The sequence below is a fragment of the Amblyraja radiata genome, chromosome 12 (genome assembly GCF_010909765.2).
Source record: "Amblyraja radiata isolate CabotCenter1 chromosome 12, sAmbRad1.1.pri, whole genome shotgun sequence".
Taxonomy (NCBI): Eukaryota; Metazoa; Chordata; class Chondrichthyes; order Rajiformes; family Rajidae; genus Amblyraja; species Amblyraja radiata.
The window spans coordinates 8,763,088-8,781,143 of record NC_045967.1 but is presented as its reverse complement, the minus strand read 5'-3'; the positions used below and the strand labels follow the sequence as shown (position 1 = coordinate 8,781,143).

The 18,056-nt window shown below is 42.5% G+C and overlaps 1 protein-coding gene across 1 annotated transcript in view; it reads left to right on the top strand.

Moving 5' to 3' along the window:
- LOC116978903 (transmembrane protein FAM155B-like) overlaps window positions 1–17,124 on the top strand; it is a 500,680-nt gene extending 483,556 nt beyond the window's left edge. The window contains exon 4 of the mRNA XM_033030184.1: window positions 15,838–17,124. Coding sequence (XP_032886075.1) covers window positions 15,838–16,142 — 305 coding nt within the window. The 3' untranslated portion in view covers window positions 16,143–17,124. The remainder of the gene's footprint in view (window positions 1–15,837) is intronic.
- The last annotated feature ends 932 nt before the right edge of the window (window positions 17,125–18,056 follow it).

Genomic DNA, 18,056 nt, shown 5'->3' with positions numbered 1-18,056 from the left:
ATAATACTGACACAATATTTACAGGTTACATTCCTTTGTCTCTATTATCTTTATGATCTCCCCTGACCATGGCCTCCTGCCATGGCTTACACAACGCACATCTGATCTGATCTCCAAGTCAGCTGATACCATGGTCAAGATATTGCATATCATTATCATGACTCATCGTCATGACAGGACCCTTTTAGATCAACATTTAATGTTGTATGTAGAAACAAGGAACTGCTGTTGCTGCTTTACACAAGAAAGCACAGAGTGCTGGAGTAGCTCACAGGGTCAAGCAGCATCGCAGGAGAACATGGATAGGTGACTTTTCGGGTCGGGACCATTGATGAAATTACTGCTATCCACGTTCTCCTGAGATGGGTGCAGGGAACAGGCTTTAGCCCGGGATTAGGCTACAGACTAAAGTTAATTAGCAAACAGTCACTTCAAAGCGGAGAGAGCTGGACAAAAAGAAGGAACTACAGATGCTAGTTTAAACTGTAGACACAACATTTTGGAGTAACTCAACGGGTCAGACAGCATCTCTGGAGAAAAGGTATAGGTGATGTTTCGGGTCTATAACATGTGTTTCAGTTACATCAAAGGTTCAAAGGTTCAAAGGTTGATTTATTGTCACATACACCTAAATGTAGTGAAATTCCTTTTGTCAATGCAGCACATAAAAAAGAATACAAACATAACAATAATAAATAGCTTTAACATAAAAACATCCCCCCACAATGGTTCCCATTATGGGGGAAGGCACAGAGTCCAGTCCCATCCCCAATGTCCACCCATAGTCGGGCCTATTGAGGCCTCCACAGTTGCCTCTACGGAGGCCCGATGTTCCAGGCCGTCCTCGCCGGGTGATGATGTTCCGGCGTCGGGAGAATCCTCTCAGCGGCATGGGAACCCTGGAACGGCCGCCTCCCTACTCGAGACCGTGGCTTCCGGAGCCGACAAGGCTGCGCCGAATGGAGCTCAACTGGCGATCTCGTCGAGAGATCCCAGGCTCCCGATGGAAAGTTCAGCGCCGCCGCCCGCAGCTGCTCCTCAGACCCGCAGCTCCGCAACGGACCCAGCTCACCGGAGTTCCAGCTCAGCGACCCAGGCAAGGCACCGCCCGCCCCGCAATGGCGCTCCAGCGCTGCACCGCCGTCCTCAGACCCGCAGCCCCGCCGCCGCCGATGCCGATGCCGCCGCCGCCGCCGCCGATAACACATCTTGGATCAAGAAGTTAAAAGTTACTTTGGAATTTAATGGGCAGTAAAAATGCTGTCGAGGGGAAAAATGGTCTAGGGTTTCCATGTAACTTCCTTGCAGTAATCATACACCAGTCTCTTAAGGACACAGTTTGCCAGTTTCTTTGCATATGATACTCTATTAACCAGTGTAGCGTGCAATCTTTAGTATTTTTAGCCTGCAGTCACACAGGTAAATTTATAACTAATAAAAGACCTTCATTGTGAAAATCCCGCAGGAAAAATAACTTTGTTATTGTGAGACTCAACTCTCTCGCCCCAACCCACACTTTCCCCATAGATCACATTGTTTTTATAGTGCAATTTTCTATGACACAAGGTTTCTTCGGAATGTAACAATCACATTATAGAAGAAATAACTATTTTAGAATTGTTGAAATAACTATTTTGGAACAGTCTGAAGAAGGGTCTCGACCAGAAACGTCACCTATTCCTTCGCTCCATAGATGCTGCCTCACCCGCTGAGTTTCTCCAGCATTTTTTGTCTACCTACTATTTTGGACTAGTTAGATGCAGATCGCAGTTCTTCCTAGTATCTGAAATGAAAGTACTGGATAAACCCATTAGATCAGACTACAGCTACAGTATATAAAGACATTGCTGAGATAATATTGTGGTAGGTCACGGTGCATTTGTACTGTCCAGTTCTGATACAAACAGAAAAGGACATTTGCCTAAAATTACTGCTCGATATTAAGACGTGATGGCTTCAATGTGCCTGCCAGAAGATGAGATGCTGTTCCTTGAGTTTAGGTTGGATACCATTGAAACCATGTATGCAGTCACAGACAGAGAGATCAGACTGGGAATACAATGGAAATTTTAAGTGACAGATCATTAAAGGCTTAGGGTCTTCTTCTTATCTAGTCCACACACAAGATTAGAAGTTGTTCAGCCAGAGCTGACCACAATTGTCGGCATCTGCACAATGGTGTCTGTCTTGTTGCTTCTTGTGCTTCTTGTACGCGGTGGTGGAAAGATTGGTGCAAACAGGGCCGCGACGTGAACGCTCTTTCCTTGACCCCAATGCTTAGGGCTGCCCTTGTGGACTGAATAGATGTTACCCAGTGTGCATTTTATTTCACCATTATAGAGGAGAAGCCATCAGGAGCTGACAGGCACTTGAGGAGAAGGAGAGGTGTTCTCATTGAAACTTACACAGTTCCTACAGGGCTTGACAGTATAGAGGCAGTATATGTACATCTTTCTCCTAGTTAGATTGACTAGACCTTTTCAAAATAAGGACTCAACCAAATAAGTTGTGAAGAAATGAAATGAGAAGACATTTCTACATCGAGAGCTAGGTACATTTTTGGAATATTCTCCAAAGGAGGCCCCCTGAAATATCAGTTGCTGAGTATTTTCAAGACAGCCGTTTTTAGATGTTGAAGGAATCAAGGAATATGGCATTAGTGCGGGAGAGTTGCACTGAAGCAATGGTTTAACCATAGAACACAATCCCGTGTTTTGATCCAAAACGTCGACAGTACTTCTCCCACCGCAGATGCTGTTTGACTTGCTGAGTCCTTCCAATAGATTGTTCATTGCAGTAGATCAGCCATGACTTGATTGAATGTGACTTAGACACAAGGGGCTGGAAGAACTACTCTTACATCGACTTACAGGTATGTTCTAATGTTCTTGAAATCACTAAGTACTGGAAGACGACCTGCAGTTTTTTCACTCTTCCCATGAGTTGACGTATATGCATAAGCAATTATTTTTGTCTTCAGTACTTTTTCCACTCTGCTCTGATGGATGAGTTGTGGAGGAATAGTTTCAAGGACATTAGAAGCCTTCAGCCTATCTTCAAAAATGATGTGTGTACCTGAAGAGTCAGTGTTACTCGGTTCATAGGGATTCCAAAAGATCCTATTGCCAGCAAGGTAGTCCATTCGACAAAAAAGATGTAGTAGGGTCATGGGCAGTCATGGGTAATCTTCGGCCCCATTTCCGTAACCAGCTTCCGTCTCCGCACCAAAGATTCCATAGCGGAGCAAAGATACTAGTGCGGAGACGGAAGCCGGTTACGGAAACATCCTCGTAAAAATCAAAGATCTTTGGTAAAAATCTTCTCCTCATTTTCTTTCTGCCTCTCTGCCTCACAAGAAATATATATGTGTGTGTTATATGATTATATACATCTATATCACATTCATATATGTGAGTATGTGTGTTCTTTCCTACACAATCTAATCAGTTGTATGGTCGCTGAATAAAATCATCTTTAAGTTATACGTCATTTGTTAATCTTGCTCAAAACAAATTTTATTTTGTTAAATACTTCATTTGGATAACCCCACCATTACAGACAGATCTCATCCACCCACTCTCTGGCTATTGGGAAGACCAGGCCCATTTTATTGTTGAAAAGCAATTCCATAGACACAAAAAACCATTAAGGAACATTCCAAGAGTAGAGCAACTGGAATCTTCATATTGCTATTATTTTACCAAATACCGCAGTGGTGAACCATGTGATTAGATGAATTACAGAGTGCAAGTTTAATACAAACATCAACTAAAACACAGCACATGAGCCATTAAAAAAAAATGTTTAAACATTTAAAAATATATATATTTTTTAAAACATTAAAAAAAGAAAATTAACAGAATTATAATTTATTAACACAAACTGTTCCTCTGCAACGTTGATTACACTGCGAGAGGGATAACCAAAGTCGGATTGGGATTACTGAAATGGCCGAAGAAATGGCCCACGTTCCCCTCCGTTGCGTACTACACGTCAGCCCATTGGATTTAGCAGGAGTGGACTATCTTGCTCCGCTATAGGATCTTTGGAGATTCCTTAGTTGATCCTTCCAAGGAATGCTAACGTCACCCCTTCTCTTCCAACCAGTTAATTTGGCTCAAGCCAAATTGAGATTGGACATTCGTTTGAGTGTGTTACCATGTTAATATAAGAAGGAAATTAATTTGTGAGAAATGGTGTAATTATATTATCTGCTTATTCTATGCTGTTTATTTTAGAGATACAGTGCAGAAACATGCCCTTCAGCCCACTCAGTCCGCACCCACCAGCTATCCCCACACACAAATGCTATCCTACACACACCAGGGACAATTTCACATTTTTATACCAAGCCAATTAACCTACAAACCTGTACGTCTTTGAAGTGTGGTAGGAAACTGAAGATCTCAGAGGAAATCCACGTAGGTCATGGGGAGAACGTACAAGCTCCACACAGACAGCACCCGTAGTCAGGATCAAACTCAGGTCTCTAGCGCTGTAAGGCAACAACTATACCTCTGTGCCACCCCCAATTGCTATTTGCAATTGAAAGATTGTTTCAAAATAGAGCCTCGGAAACAGGACCTTCGGCCCACTGAGGTCACACTGTTAATCGATCGATCACCTGTTACACCAGTTCTATGTTATCCCACTTTTGCATCCACCCTATACACTAGGGGTAATTTTGCAGAGGCCAATGAGTCGATAAACCCACACGACTTTGGGATGTGGGAGGAACCAGAGCACCCAGGGGTAACCTACATGGTCCCAGGGACAATGTACAAACGTCACACAAACAGCACTCGAGACCGGGAGCTGCTCTGCATCTCTGGTGCTGTGATGCAGCAGCCTCTACCAGCTGCACCACTGTGCCAGCATATGCAGTGTAGTTGAATTCGATGTATGAAGGTTACACACTGCCTGATACTGTAATGGCAGATAACCTAGAGTTCTGACACTAAAGTGAATCCTCCCTCTGGAGAAGAGAAACAGATTTAATGGAGAAACAAGGAACTGCAGAACTTGGTTCACAAGAAAAGGCACAAAGTGCTGGAGTAGCAGATTGGGTCAGGCAGCATCTCTGGAGGGGATGGATAGATTACTTTTGTAGTGGAGTAGTAAAATGGAGAGTTAATATTTCTCATGGGAGATTATTTGCTCATTACCTTAATTCCGTATTGTCTGAGCTACTTCATGTCATGCAACCATGATAAAAAGCTTCAACCTGAGATGTTACCTCTGTTCTCTTTTCATTGATGTTGTCTGATGTTGAGTATTCTCAACATTTGTGTATAAAATTGTGTATAAAATAAAGAGAGGAATAGATCTTGTAGGCGCACAGATTCTCTTGCTCAGAATAGGTGAATCGAGGGCCAGATGACATAGGTTTAAGGTGAAGGGGAAAATATTTAATAGGGATCTGAGGGGTAACTTTTTCACACAAAGGGTGGTGGGTGTATGGAACAAGCGGCCAGAGGAGGTATTTGGGGCAGGGATTATCCCAACGTTTAAGAAACAGTTAGACAGGTACATGGATAGGACAGCTTTGGAGGGATATGGACCAAACACGAGCAGGTGGGAATGGGCACATTGGGCCAAAGGACCTGTTTCCACGCTGCATCACACTATGACTCTATGAATCTATTTGCTGAATTAATTACAGATTTCTATCTTCTGTGATTTTTTTAATTTTCAAATCTTCACTCTGCATTTTTTTTCTGGTTGGGTTATTAATTTATGCAAGAAAGCATTGCAAACTTTCATCATTCTGTTAATAACATTGAATATTTTACAGTTTTGATGGGCCAGAAATATCATGATCCACAGAATGTGGAAATTATGCTGAAACATTTGTGGGTTTTTAAGTTAGACTTCTCCATGCTAAGATGTACAAAATGTCCCAAATTGTGCTCAAGATGTCAGCAGCATAAAACAAGTGGGCGCAGCGGTAGAGTTACTGCCCTACAGCGTCATAGAGACCTGGCTTCAATCCTGTCTATGGGTGCTGCCTGTACGAAGTTTGTACGTTCTCCCCGTGACCTGCGTGGGTTTTCTCCAGGGTCTCCGGTTTCCTACCACACTCCAAAGATGCACAGATTTGTAAGTTAATTGGCTTGGTATAAATAGAAATTGTCCCTAGTGTGTAGGATAGTGCTAGGTTGCGGGCATCGCTGGTCAGCGTGGACTCGGTGGGCCAAAGGGCCTTTTCCCGCGCAGCATCTCTAGACTTAAACTGAACTAAACTAAACTAAAGGGGAAATCAGCAAATATAATATGGACCTGATGAGGATTCAACAACTTACCTCTCACTTTATTTTACTGATCATAAGATCACAGAAACTTCCTGCTCAGAATAAGGTTATTTGATCCTGTGCTTGTGCCAAGTCTTTGAAAGGGCAATCAGTTTAAGCACATTCCCCTGCATCCTCACTGTAACCCACTATTTGTTCTCTCAATTATTAACCCAAGTCCCTTAGAAATCACTGCTTTCAGGAAAGACATTTCAGATTGTAACAACTCTGTATTGAAATGTTCTTCCACATGTTGCTTCGGGCTCTTTGCCCATTGCTCATAGTCTGCTTTCTGGACTGCTTGGTGTTATGAAAATTAAATATTGAAGGGATTAAACCATCATTTATATGTACATCGTGTTAAAGGAAATTGAAATGTGAAAACTTTTCTCTTTCTTATTTTTTCTTGCTATGAGATGAAATCACAGAATGCCTCAGTAATAAAAATGCAGAAATTAATATTAATGAATTACTCAGAGATGGGATTTAGGCACTTTGGATTCTGCCAACAATAAACGTAATTGAAAAAACACACTCATTCTGAACAGGCACAAATTCAAGAATCCCATTCCTCCTGTTATTTAGTCAGGAGTGGAGTGAATGAGCTAGTTGGAGTTTGAGACTATATAACCAGAGAACTACACAAATGATCAAGGATAGTTATGCATTGTGATATTTCAGCATACAACAAGCATGCATAAACTTCTTCCAAGAAGGAATGTGTAACTCTACCATTACATCATGGTAACTGATGCCTAATCTTTCCAGGAAATCTTTTCAAGATATCACACTAAGGAGGACACACACAATCTTCCTGATAGTAGTGGCCAGAGGATCTGGGGTGACAAAGGAACTGAAGGAAATCCACATTAGGCAGGAAATGGTGTTGGATAGACTGATGAGACTGAAGGCTGATAAATCCCCAGGGCCTGATGGTCTGCATCACAGGGTACTTAAGGAAGTGGCTCTAGAAATCGTGGATGCATTGGTGATAATGTTCCAATGTTCTATAGACTCAGGATCAGCTCCTGTGGATTGGAGGGTAGCTAATGTTATCCCACTTTTTAAGAAAGGCGGGAGAGAGAAAACAGGGAATTATAGACCAGTTAGCCTGACATTGGTAGTGGGGAAGATGCTGGAGTCAATTATAAAAGATGAGATAGCCGAACATTTGGATAGCAGTAACAGGATCGGTTCAATTTACGAAGCATGGATTTACGAAGGGGAAATCATATAACCATATAACAATTACAGCACGGAAACAGGCCATCTCGGCCCTACAAGTCCGTGTCGAACACTTATTTTCCCCTAGTCCCATCAACCTGCACTCAGACCATAACCCTCCATTCCTTTCCCATCCATATACCTATCCAATTTATTTTTAAATGATAAAATCGAACCTGCCTCCACCACTTCCACTGGAAGCTCATTCCACACAGCTACCACTCTCTGAGTAAAGAAGTTCCCCCTCATGTTACCCCTAAACTTCTGTCCCTTAATTCTGAAGTAATGTCCTCTTGTTTGAATCTTCCCTACTCTCAATGGGAAAAGCTTATTCACGTCAACTCTGTCTATCACTCTCATCATTTTAAAGATCATGCTTGACTAATCTTCTTGAATTTTTTGAAGATGTAACTAGGAAAATGGACAAGGGAGAGCCAGTGGATGTAGTGTACCTGGACTTTCAGAAAGCATTTGATAAGGTCCCACATAGGAGATTAGTGGGCAAAATTAGGCACATGGTATTGGCGGTAGAGTGCTGACATGGATAGAGAAGTAGTTGGCAGACAGGAAACAAAGAGTAGGGATTAACGGGTCCCTTTCAGAATGGCAGGCAGTGACTAGTGGGGTACCGTAAGGCTCGGTGCTGGGACCGCAGCTATTTACAATATACATCAATGATTTGGATGAAGGGATTCAAAGTAACATTAGCAAATTTGCAGATGACATAAAGCTGGGTGGTAGTGTGAACTGTGAGGAGGATGCTATGAGAATGCAGGGTGACTTGGACAGGTTGGGGGAGTGGGCAGATGCATGGCAGATGAAGTTTAACACGGATAAATGTGAGGTTATGCACTTTGGTAGCAAAAACAGGAAGGCAGATTACTATCTAAATGGCGTCAAGTTGGGAAAAGGGGAAGTACAACGGGATCTGAGGGTCCTTGGACATCAGTCTATGAAAGTAAGCATGCAGGTACAGCAGGCAGTGAAGAAAGCGAATAGCATGTTGGCCTTTATAACAAGAGGAATCGAATATAGGAGCAAAGAGGTCCTTCTGCAGTTGTACAGAACCCTAGTGAGACTACACCTGGAGTATTGTGTGCAGTTTTGGTCCCCTAATTTCAGGAAGGACATTCTTGCTATTGAGGGAGTGCAGCGTGGGTTTACAAGGTTAATTCCCGGGATGGCGGGACTGTCATATGCTGAGAGATTGGAGCAGCTGGGCTTGTACACTCTGGAGTTTAGAAGGATCATTGAAACATATAAGAGTGTTAAGGGCTTGGACACACTAGAGGCAGGAAACATATTCCCGATGTTGGGGGAGTCCAGAACCAGGGGCCACAGTTTAAGAATATGTAGTAAGCCATTTAGAACGGAGACGAGGAAATACTTTTTCTCACAAAGAGTGGTGAGCCTGTGGAATTCTCTGCCTCTGAGGGCAGTGGAGGCAGGTTCTCTAGATGCTTTCAAGAGAGAGCTAGATAGGGCTCTTAAAAATAGCGGAGTCAGGGGATATGGGGAGAAGGCAGGAACAGGGTACTGATTGGGGATGGTACACAAAAATGCTGGAGAAACTCAGCGAGTCCAGCAGCATCTATGGAGCGAAGGAAATAGGTAACGTTTCGGGCCGAAACCCTTCTTCAAAGCGACGGAAATAGGTAACGTTTCGGGCCGAAACCCTTCAGCGAAGGAAATAGGTAACGTTTCGGGCCGAAACCCTTCCAGATTGAGGATGATCAGCCATGATCACATTGAATGGCGGTGCTGGCTCGAAGGGCCGAATGGCCTACTCCTGCACCTATTGTCTATTGTCTATAAGACTAACACTTCTGTAATCCACATACATTATAACTGTCTGAAGAAAGGTCTCGACCCGAAATATCACCCATTCCTTCTCTCCAGAGATGCTGCCTGTCCCGCTGAGTTACTACAGCTTTTTGTGCCTCTCTTTTGCATTATAACTTTAATAGAAATGGCAAAGTAATTGGTGAAAAGAATGTACGTGCTCATGCAGTGTATAATTATTTCTATTGTAGCTTCCTCTGACTGAGTCATTGATCACTAGTCACTCTAGAGCAGCAGTAACCTGCTATCATTCTAAATCTCTGCTCAGGTGATCACCAACAGCCGTGTATGTCTTACCATCGCTTACTTCCTTTTCCTTCTTTCCATACATTTGTTATAGCTCAGAACCACAAATTTCTGTAAAAGCAACAGAAATCTGCACAATCTTGTAACCCTTCGAGATGAACTGTCTTAAGCCACCACTTTCAACGCTCTGGCATAATTTGTTTTGAGTAAACATTTCAAACTCTTGCTTCTTGCTTTTATTTGAAAAATCTCACCCTAATCCTTTAACTGTTAACATTTGTGTTTATGTACTTTGTACTTCTGAGCTCGTTTTAATGATTTGAAGATGCTGTTTGCACAGGGAAGAAAGCATTTTTGAATTTTGCTGATTTTTATTCCCAAATTGGGTTTAATCCAACACCACCCTTTCAGTGAAAGCCCTCCTCACGCTATCACTGATGCCATTGGCATTAATTACCTTATCAAAAGAAAATTATTGTCTTCTCATAAACATTTGGCACAATAAACATATTCAGCTAATTTTGCTCAGATGGAACAGTTCAATTCATTTAATCCCGTTTCCTGCCTATCCCCTTTATCTACTAATAACATTATTTTGGTTTCAACATATTATTTGATTTTGCCCATATTGCCTTTCAGGGTTGTGTCCTGAACATAATCCTCTGTATACAATTTATTTTCCTGAATAATGTTTTTCTTCCAGTTAATAGAAGTTTCACAATTATGTGAATGAGCTATTTACCTTTTCCACAGCTTTTCATTCACCATTTGATCTGTGGTATTTGTTTCAAACACCTACCACTTCTCCACCACTTCTAAACTGTGCTTATTTTAATAATAACCATGAGGGAATGTTCACATTTGACATTTTCACAAAAGTCTTAAGCAGTGAACATCTGTCCATCTTTAACCCAGCAGTCACAAGTTCACAAGTTATAGGAGTAGAATCAGGCTATTCGGCCCATCGAGTCTACTCCGCCATTCAATCATGGCTGATCTCCGCCTCCTAATTCCATTCTCCAGCCTTCCTCGCATAACCCTTGACACCCATTCTAATCAAGAACTTGTCTATCTCTGCCTTAAAAATACCCACTGACTTGGCCTCCACTGCCTTCTGTGGCAATGAGTTCCACGGATTAACTAACCTCTGATTAAAGAAGATCCTCCTTAATTCTGAATCTGGAATAATGGAAACTTTGGCTTCTCCCTAAAAATAAATCATGATATAGAAATGAATAGAAAAGAATCAGTTGTTGCTCCTCATTTATGTTGAATAATCTCACATTCCATCCAGAAGAATGAACAACAGTTCTTAAATATCTGCAGTGGTACAGTATTTGTTCCCTATTCCAAAACCTGTTCAATGTATTTATCATTCTATCTGTAAAAGGTTTCATGCCCTCTTCCTAAATTTAGTTTGGTTTAATTTATTGTCACGTTTACTGAGGTACAGTGAAAAGCTTTTGTTGTGTACTATCCAGTCAGCAGAAAGACTATACATGATTACAATCAAACCATCCACAGTGTACAGATACAGGATAAAGGGAATAACGTTTAGTGCTAAATAAAATCCAGTAAATTCTGATTAAGGATAGCCCGAGGGTCTCCAATGAGGTAGACGGTAGCTGAGGACTGCTGTCTAGTTGGTGAGAGGATGGTTTGGTATGCTAGTTTCAGTATTCAGTATTCCAACGTTCAATATGCTAGAACTACATTTTCTTATTCTGCACCTGGAATTACATATCGTATTGTATTCCTTATCTTTTGAAGGTTCCAGAGAGCGAGTAGCAAAGTTGATCCTGTCACTGTAGCATGAGTTTAAAGCCCCTGTCCCACTTATGTGTCCTTGGCACGCTAATTACGTGACCTCGTGGTCACGTTGAGGCGCGACGGTCCCGCGAAGGTCGCGCGCGACTTCATGCGCCCGCACAGCCGTCTGGAGCGCGTGACGTCATTTGAAGATGGACGCAAAATGCCGGAGTAACTCTGCAGGACCGGCAGCATCTCCGGAGAGAAGCAATGGGTGACGTTTCGGGTCAAGACCCTTCTTTCAGACTGAAACGTCATCCATTCCTTCTCTCCAGAGATGCTGCCGGTCCCACTGAGTTACTCCAGCACTTTGTGTCTATCTTCTATTTTTCTTCGCCCTGTTCTGGGAGTAGAAGTGGGGCGTGAGCTCGGCGATTGTTTGCCTCTTTCTGCTGCTGTCGGAGGTGAGGCGTTGCGTCGAGCCAGTGTCCCACTTTGGTTGTCAGTTACGCGACAGGCCGGTGGCGCACAAAGATTACATTTGCTACAAAATTTTGGAACGCCACGCGATACTGCGCACAACTCCATACCACTCCGCGCTTTTCAGTGGGACCGGCCCCGTGCAGCCACACGATGCCCGTGCGCCTCAACGCGATGACGAGGCCGTGTAATTTGCGTGCCAAGGACACGTAAGTGGGACAGGGCCTTAAGGCTATTACACTCAAAACATGGTTGTGGTTCCATGGATTTCAATTGGTGCTCTGGTTCTCAACTGTATCATCCTACCACAACCAGAGAGCAGTTGAACTAATGTCTACCACTTTGGTGACCCTCGGACTATCCTTGATCGGACCTTACCTTGCACAAAGCTTTATTCCTTTATCATGTATCGATACACTGTAAGTGGCTCAATTGTAATCAGGTATTGTCTTTCCGCTGACTGGATAGCACGCAACAAAAGCTTTTCTCTGTACCTCGGTACACGTGACAATAAACTAAACTGAACTGAAATCTGAAATGCCTTCACCCTTTGTGTGAAAAAGTTACCCGTCAGATTCCTATTAAATCTTTTCCCCTTCACCTTAAACCCATGTCCTCTGGTCCTCAATTCATCTACTCTGGGCAAGAGACTCTGTGCACCTACCCGATCTATTCCTCCCATGATTTTAGACATGAAAGTAACTTCTTTAAATTAGTTTAATTTCTGAATCATTTGTATTTTACCCCCAAACTTGAATCAATTATTATCGTGTTGTAGTTTCTGAGATATCAATTATTTCATTAACAGATTTCAATAATCATTTAATCTGCATGTTATTGTATTAGACTGAGGATACACATGCATGCGTACGTCTGTTGTTCAAATTCATGGTCCATACATCGGGAATTGATAACATTTGCTTTGTTTAAAAGGCATACACAGTACTCATTGTAGTTTAGGAAATACAGTATCTGCACAATTGAAAATTACATCTGTTTGTCATTAAAACCATTACTAAATAAGACATTGACCACAACTGTCACCAGAAGAGTAAATTATGGAATGCTTGAGTGCATCTGAATGTTCAATAAAATACTTTAGTCAATAACATGAAATCCCATTCATAGAACAGTACTTGCAATCTATTAAAAATATCTTTATTTCAAAATGTAAAAAATCGCACACCTATTTTTGCACACCTTATTATCCCAAAATGGTGAGAAACAGATATCACACAAAGATCTTGTACCTTACTCGCCCCTTTAAATCACTGCCTCCACCAATTTTTTACTTTCTCTCCAATCTTAACTGGCATCAAGAACACACTATCAAGAACACACTATGCATGTTTTAACCTATAGCCCTTAAAAACTGAGCAAACTCTACTGCATTCCATCTCCAGGGAAGCACCGTGGTGTAGTGGTAGAGTTGTTGCAGATCCAGACTACAGATGGAGTTTGTATGTTCTGCCTGTGAGCGCATGGGTTTTCTCCGGGTGCTCCGGTTTCCTTCCACATTCCAAAAACGTGTTTGTAGATTGATTAGCTTCTGTAAATTGATCCTAGAGTGTAGGATAGAACTAATATGGGTGATTGTAGGTCGTTGCGAACTCGGCGCCCCAAAGTGCCTATTTCCACAATGCATATCTAAACCAACCTAAACTAATCTCACAGCCTCAAAGGTTTCAAAGGTTTCAAGAGTCTTGTATTGTCACATGTACCAATTAAGGTACAGTGATATTCATATTACCATACAGCCATAAATTTAAAAAAGGCAACAAGCCACACAACTACGTAAAAGTTAACATAAACATCCACCACAGTGGATTCCCCACATTCCTCACTCAGGCAAAAAAGTCCAATCAACTTCCTCTTTATTCTCCCGCGGTCGGGGCAGTCGAACCATCCGTCGGGGCTATCGAAGCTCCCGCAGCCGGAGATCGAAGCTCCTGCGGCTTGGAGTTCCAGAAGTCGGTCTCTGACCAGAGACCGCGAGCTCTGTGATGTTAAGTCCACAAGCACCCACGGTTGGAGCTCCAAGATCGATCCCTGGCAAAGGGATCGTGGGCTCCGCAATGTTAAAGTCCCATAGGGTCCCCACGGTGGAGCTCTCAAAAGTCGGTCTCAAGCAAAGGCCGCCAACTCCTCGAAGTTAGGCCGCAGTGTGGACGGAGATACGATACGGGGAAAAAAAATCGCATCTCCGTCGAGATAAGAGATTAGAAATAGTTTCCCCCAACACCCCCTCCCCCCACATAAAACAAGTTAAAGAACACTAAAATACATTTAACACATACTATTAAAACACAAAGAAGGAAGGGACAGACAGACCATTGGCGAGGCAGCCATTGCTGGCACCACCCAGTGGTCTGGTCTGACTTTGTGATGCACCATTGTCAAGTCACCTATTATGTATTCCTGCCTTTCCATAGAATTCACAGCTGAGATTAATGCTGATGAACCATGGATTGCAAGGTTTCAGGCCGAAACCCTTCTTCGGCCCGAAACGTTGCCTATTTCCTTCAGTATGAGTGATTAGAAAGGAGAGAGCCAAACTCTGTGCCTTTCCTCATTTCCATGCACCTACCTTGCAATTGCATTGAGAGCATTTCTTTAATGATCTGTTGGCCTCTGGTTGTGTCCCAACAGCAATGATGTTGCAGAACTGTCAGGGTCCAAGAGGTTCTATTTTAACGCACTAATCCATGAAAATCTCCCCAATGTGTTTTTAAATAATCGCCAACCAAGATAATTTCAGTATTAATGCGACAAGCAGCATTCAGCACACAAATAAGGGTACAATCCAAACTTCTGTGCATATCTCCATTCTGCTTATGACAACATTTTCCATTGTATGTGCATATATAAACTGTCCTTCCAATTCTGGTGGTTAATCCATCTCTTCCTTCCATATGATGCTGAACAGGTCCTATCCTTCAAGGTGCCCCTGAACTCCGCTTTGCATTTCAGTTCCTCCTTTGAAACTTAACCAACTATTCTTTCCTGTACCACTTCTTACTTTGCCATTTCCATACATTCCTATGTTTAGCTTGCTTATAATTTAGGTCTTGCCTTGTTGTTTTCAATACACGTCTAGTGTGCGTGTGAGAAGATGACCTTTCATCCCCAATGTTCTTCTGCATCCACTGGCGATCTGTGTTGAGTTAGCTGCTCTCAGCCAGGATAGTGGAATAGAAGTTACTGCTTCATTCAAATGAACTTGGCTAGGAAATGGCAAAGAAAACCGCTGCCAGTTCCAACCTCTGATCTCTGATACATGATCCATGTACATTTTGGAATGGGACTCCAATGCATTGCTCTCTACAATGAAATGATATGTTGGCAGTAGGCTCCTGATGTTCCTTTCCACCATGTGCCAGATTATTAGTCAGATGGAGCACAGCCACAGAGTTAGTTTGAACCTCTGGTGTCGCTTGGCCACTGAGAGCTGCCTCGCCCAACCTCATGGGCAAAAAGCCTGGCAATGCTGCGGTAATGCCCTTCAGCTTTGGATGCTTCATCGTGGTCCAACAGACCAGAGGTCCAACACTGGCAAGATCCACAATGTAGAAGCAGCCTTAAGAATCCATTAAGAATTGGTCCGGAATGGAAAACAAACCACTTGGCTATCTTGCTGGAGACACTCAGCGGGTGTAGCAGCATCTATGGAGCGAAGGAAATAGGCAACGTTTCGGGCCGAAGAAGGGTTTCGGCCCGAAACGTTGCCTATTTTTCTTCGCTCCATAGATGATGCCGCACCCGCTAAGTTTCTCCAGCACTTTTGTCTACCTTCGATTTTCCACCATCTGCAGTTCCTTCTTAAACACTTGGCTATCGTGTCTGTTTTGCTCTATGTTCTGGCCCTTGGCCTCAGGGTGCAATGATGGTCAAAGCTTTGTCAACTCAAAACTCAGTCAACCACAAAGTAAGTCAATATATTGGAAGAAAGAAATGCCATATTCTATTTTGTTTCTGATCCAGTTCTTTGCTATTTTTTGTACCACAGGGCTACTAGAAAACCCTTTACCCGATGCCGAGCCAGAGTGCTGTGATGTCAGATGGAACACCTGTGATCTATCCTCGGATAAAGGTTACAACATATCTACCAAATCCATGGACTCCGTGTTGCATCATAAGTCTTCACTGCCTGTCTCAGCAGCACCTCGACAGTGTAACAGCAGACTCAAGCTGTGTGTTTTGGTATTAATTCTCCTACACACTGTGGTGACATTTTCTGGGTTTCAGAACAATGACAGAGTTAGCATGGAGGCAGTAAGTGCACTGGATGACAGTTCTGCAAGTGAAGAGTAAAAAAAGATGTCTTCTTCCTTTCTTTTTTGTTTCAAGAGTTCGTACAGGGCCATGGTACTGAACAGCGAAGAAGCTGAAGGAGTTTTCAGAGAACCATCCAAGCAAAGAGCCGGGCTGCAGGCAGCCATGAGTTTGAGAAGAAAATTAATCTGGCCATGGCAGATCCAGAAATGCTTATCTGCTCTGATGAGGATAGATGGTTTAAAATGTTAACTGATACAACAAGGGTAGAATTAATTTGGGAAAAGCATAGCTGTCTCTGGGACAGAAACTAGAAATAGACAGTGACTGTAACTCCATCTATTCCACATGCAACTAAGAAGGTTTAAGATGTATAGACACACTGAACTATTTCATTACAGGATGTTTTTCTTTTGCCTTCTCAATTTGTAAACAAGCTCAACTCCAATACGGTAGCCTTCAACAAGTTCTTGGTGGTGCCTATTCCTACAAACATGACTTAGTTGTCCCAGGGACAGATAGCAATAATCCTGTGCTTGAACCAAGTATGTTTTGCCTGTGTAAGAAAGTTGGATAAGTGTCTGAATCCCTGAATAGTGTACTTGCCCAAATAACTCTGGTCATACATCACCTCATGACCAAATCGGTACTGCCCTGCCACTTTATTGATACCAACTAGTTAAAAACTGTTACTAACTGTCATGAGGAACACCAGCAAAGGAACAGTGAACTACCCAGTTGCAGGAAAGGTAGGCAGGCACTCTAAAACTGTAGATTGGTGGTCCGAGCAATTAATGCACCCTCCCGCTTACCAATGTATGTACAATGTGCTTCCTCGATTCTGAGCGAGCTGCTGGGCATGGATATCATGGCTACCCAACTCAAGACAATGAACCATCTGCCTGATAGTCTCAAAAGTAAACAGGTGACGGATACCTTAGGGACAGCTCATCACCTTAATACGAACGATAGGAGCATTAATGAAAGTGGGGATGGCATTGGAAGGTGGGGTTTCCATTTTTTTTAAAGACACCAAAGGATGTTTGAGTCCATTTTAGAATGATGTAGAAATAGATATATCTGTCCTACCTGCCATCTGTAAAAGCCCGATAGAGACAAATGGAATTGCAGTACAAGTTGATGCCAGAGTCAAATCATTGCAGGGGCGATCTATTCCCATGGCCCATAATGTGTGTCTTTGGAAGCAGTGCATGGACAAAAGTTACATGGCAGCAGCCAAATGAACTATTAACATACGAATGTACGCTTTTATAAATAAAAATAATCATAGATAATAAAGGCAAAAACATAAGATTTTATAATACATTTTCAGTTAAACTGTTGTTTCTAATGTTGCATTAGATTCGTAAGAACCTATGATTCTACTCTGCCTGCACTTTTAGTGATTCTCTCCATTTGATTCAGGAAATTTGAAATAGGTATGAAATACCAGATGAAGGGCTAAAGCCCAGAGAGCAGGACATTGCCTAAGTTTTAAAGAGTAAGAGACAAATTAGAAATATCCCCAAAAAAAGGCCTTGGTTTTAATATCCTAAAATCAGTCATCCTCACGTCATTATCACGGGTCCCTTTAATTGATATCTTTGCTGTCAGTATGTTGGTGACAGGTTTAAACAACTTGGTTCAATTTTTAGAATGGATGGGCCTGCAACAGAAATCACAGATAAATAGTCAATCACAATGGATGTTTGGTGGAGAAATTCAAATGCATTACTGATGATTTCAATAGGTTGGAGGTTGCCATCGTGCAGCTGGCTTTGGGTAGCCATGGTGATCCTGGCTTGGACTTGCCAGCTTGTTCCCTGAATTGGGGATAGACATAAAGCACAGTATCGCTGGCTTGGAATAGCCTTGATGTTCCTGGTTTGCGATTAGCCATAACGTACTGGGCTTTAGACTAATCACAATGTACATGCTTGGCAGTGGGTATGG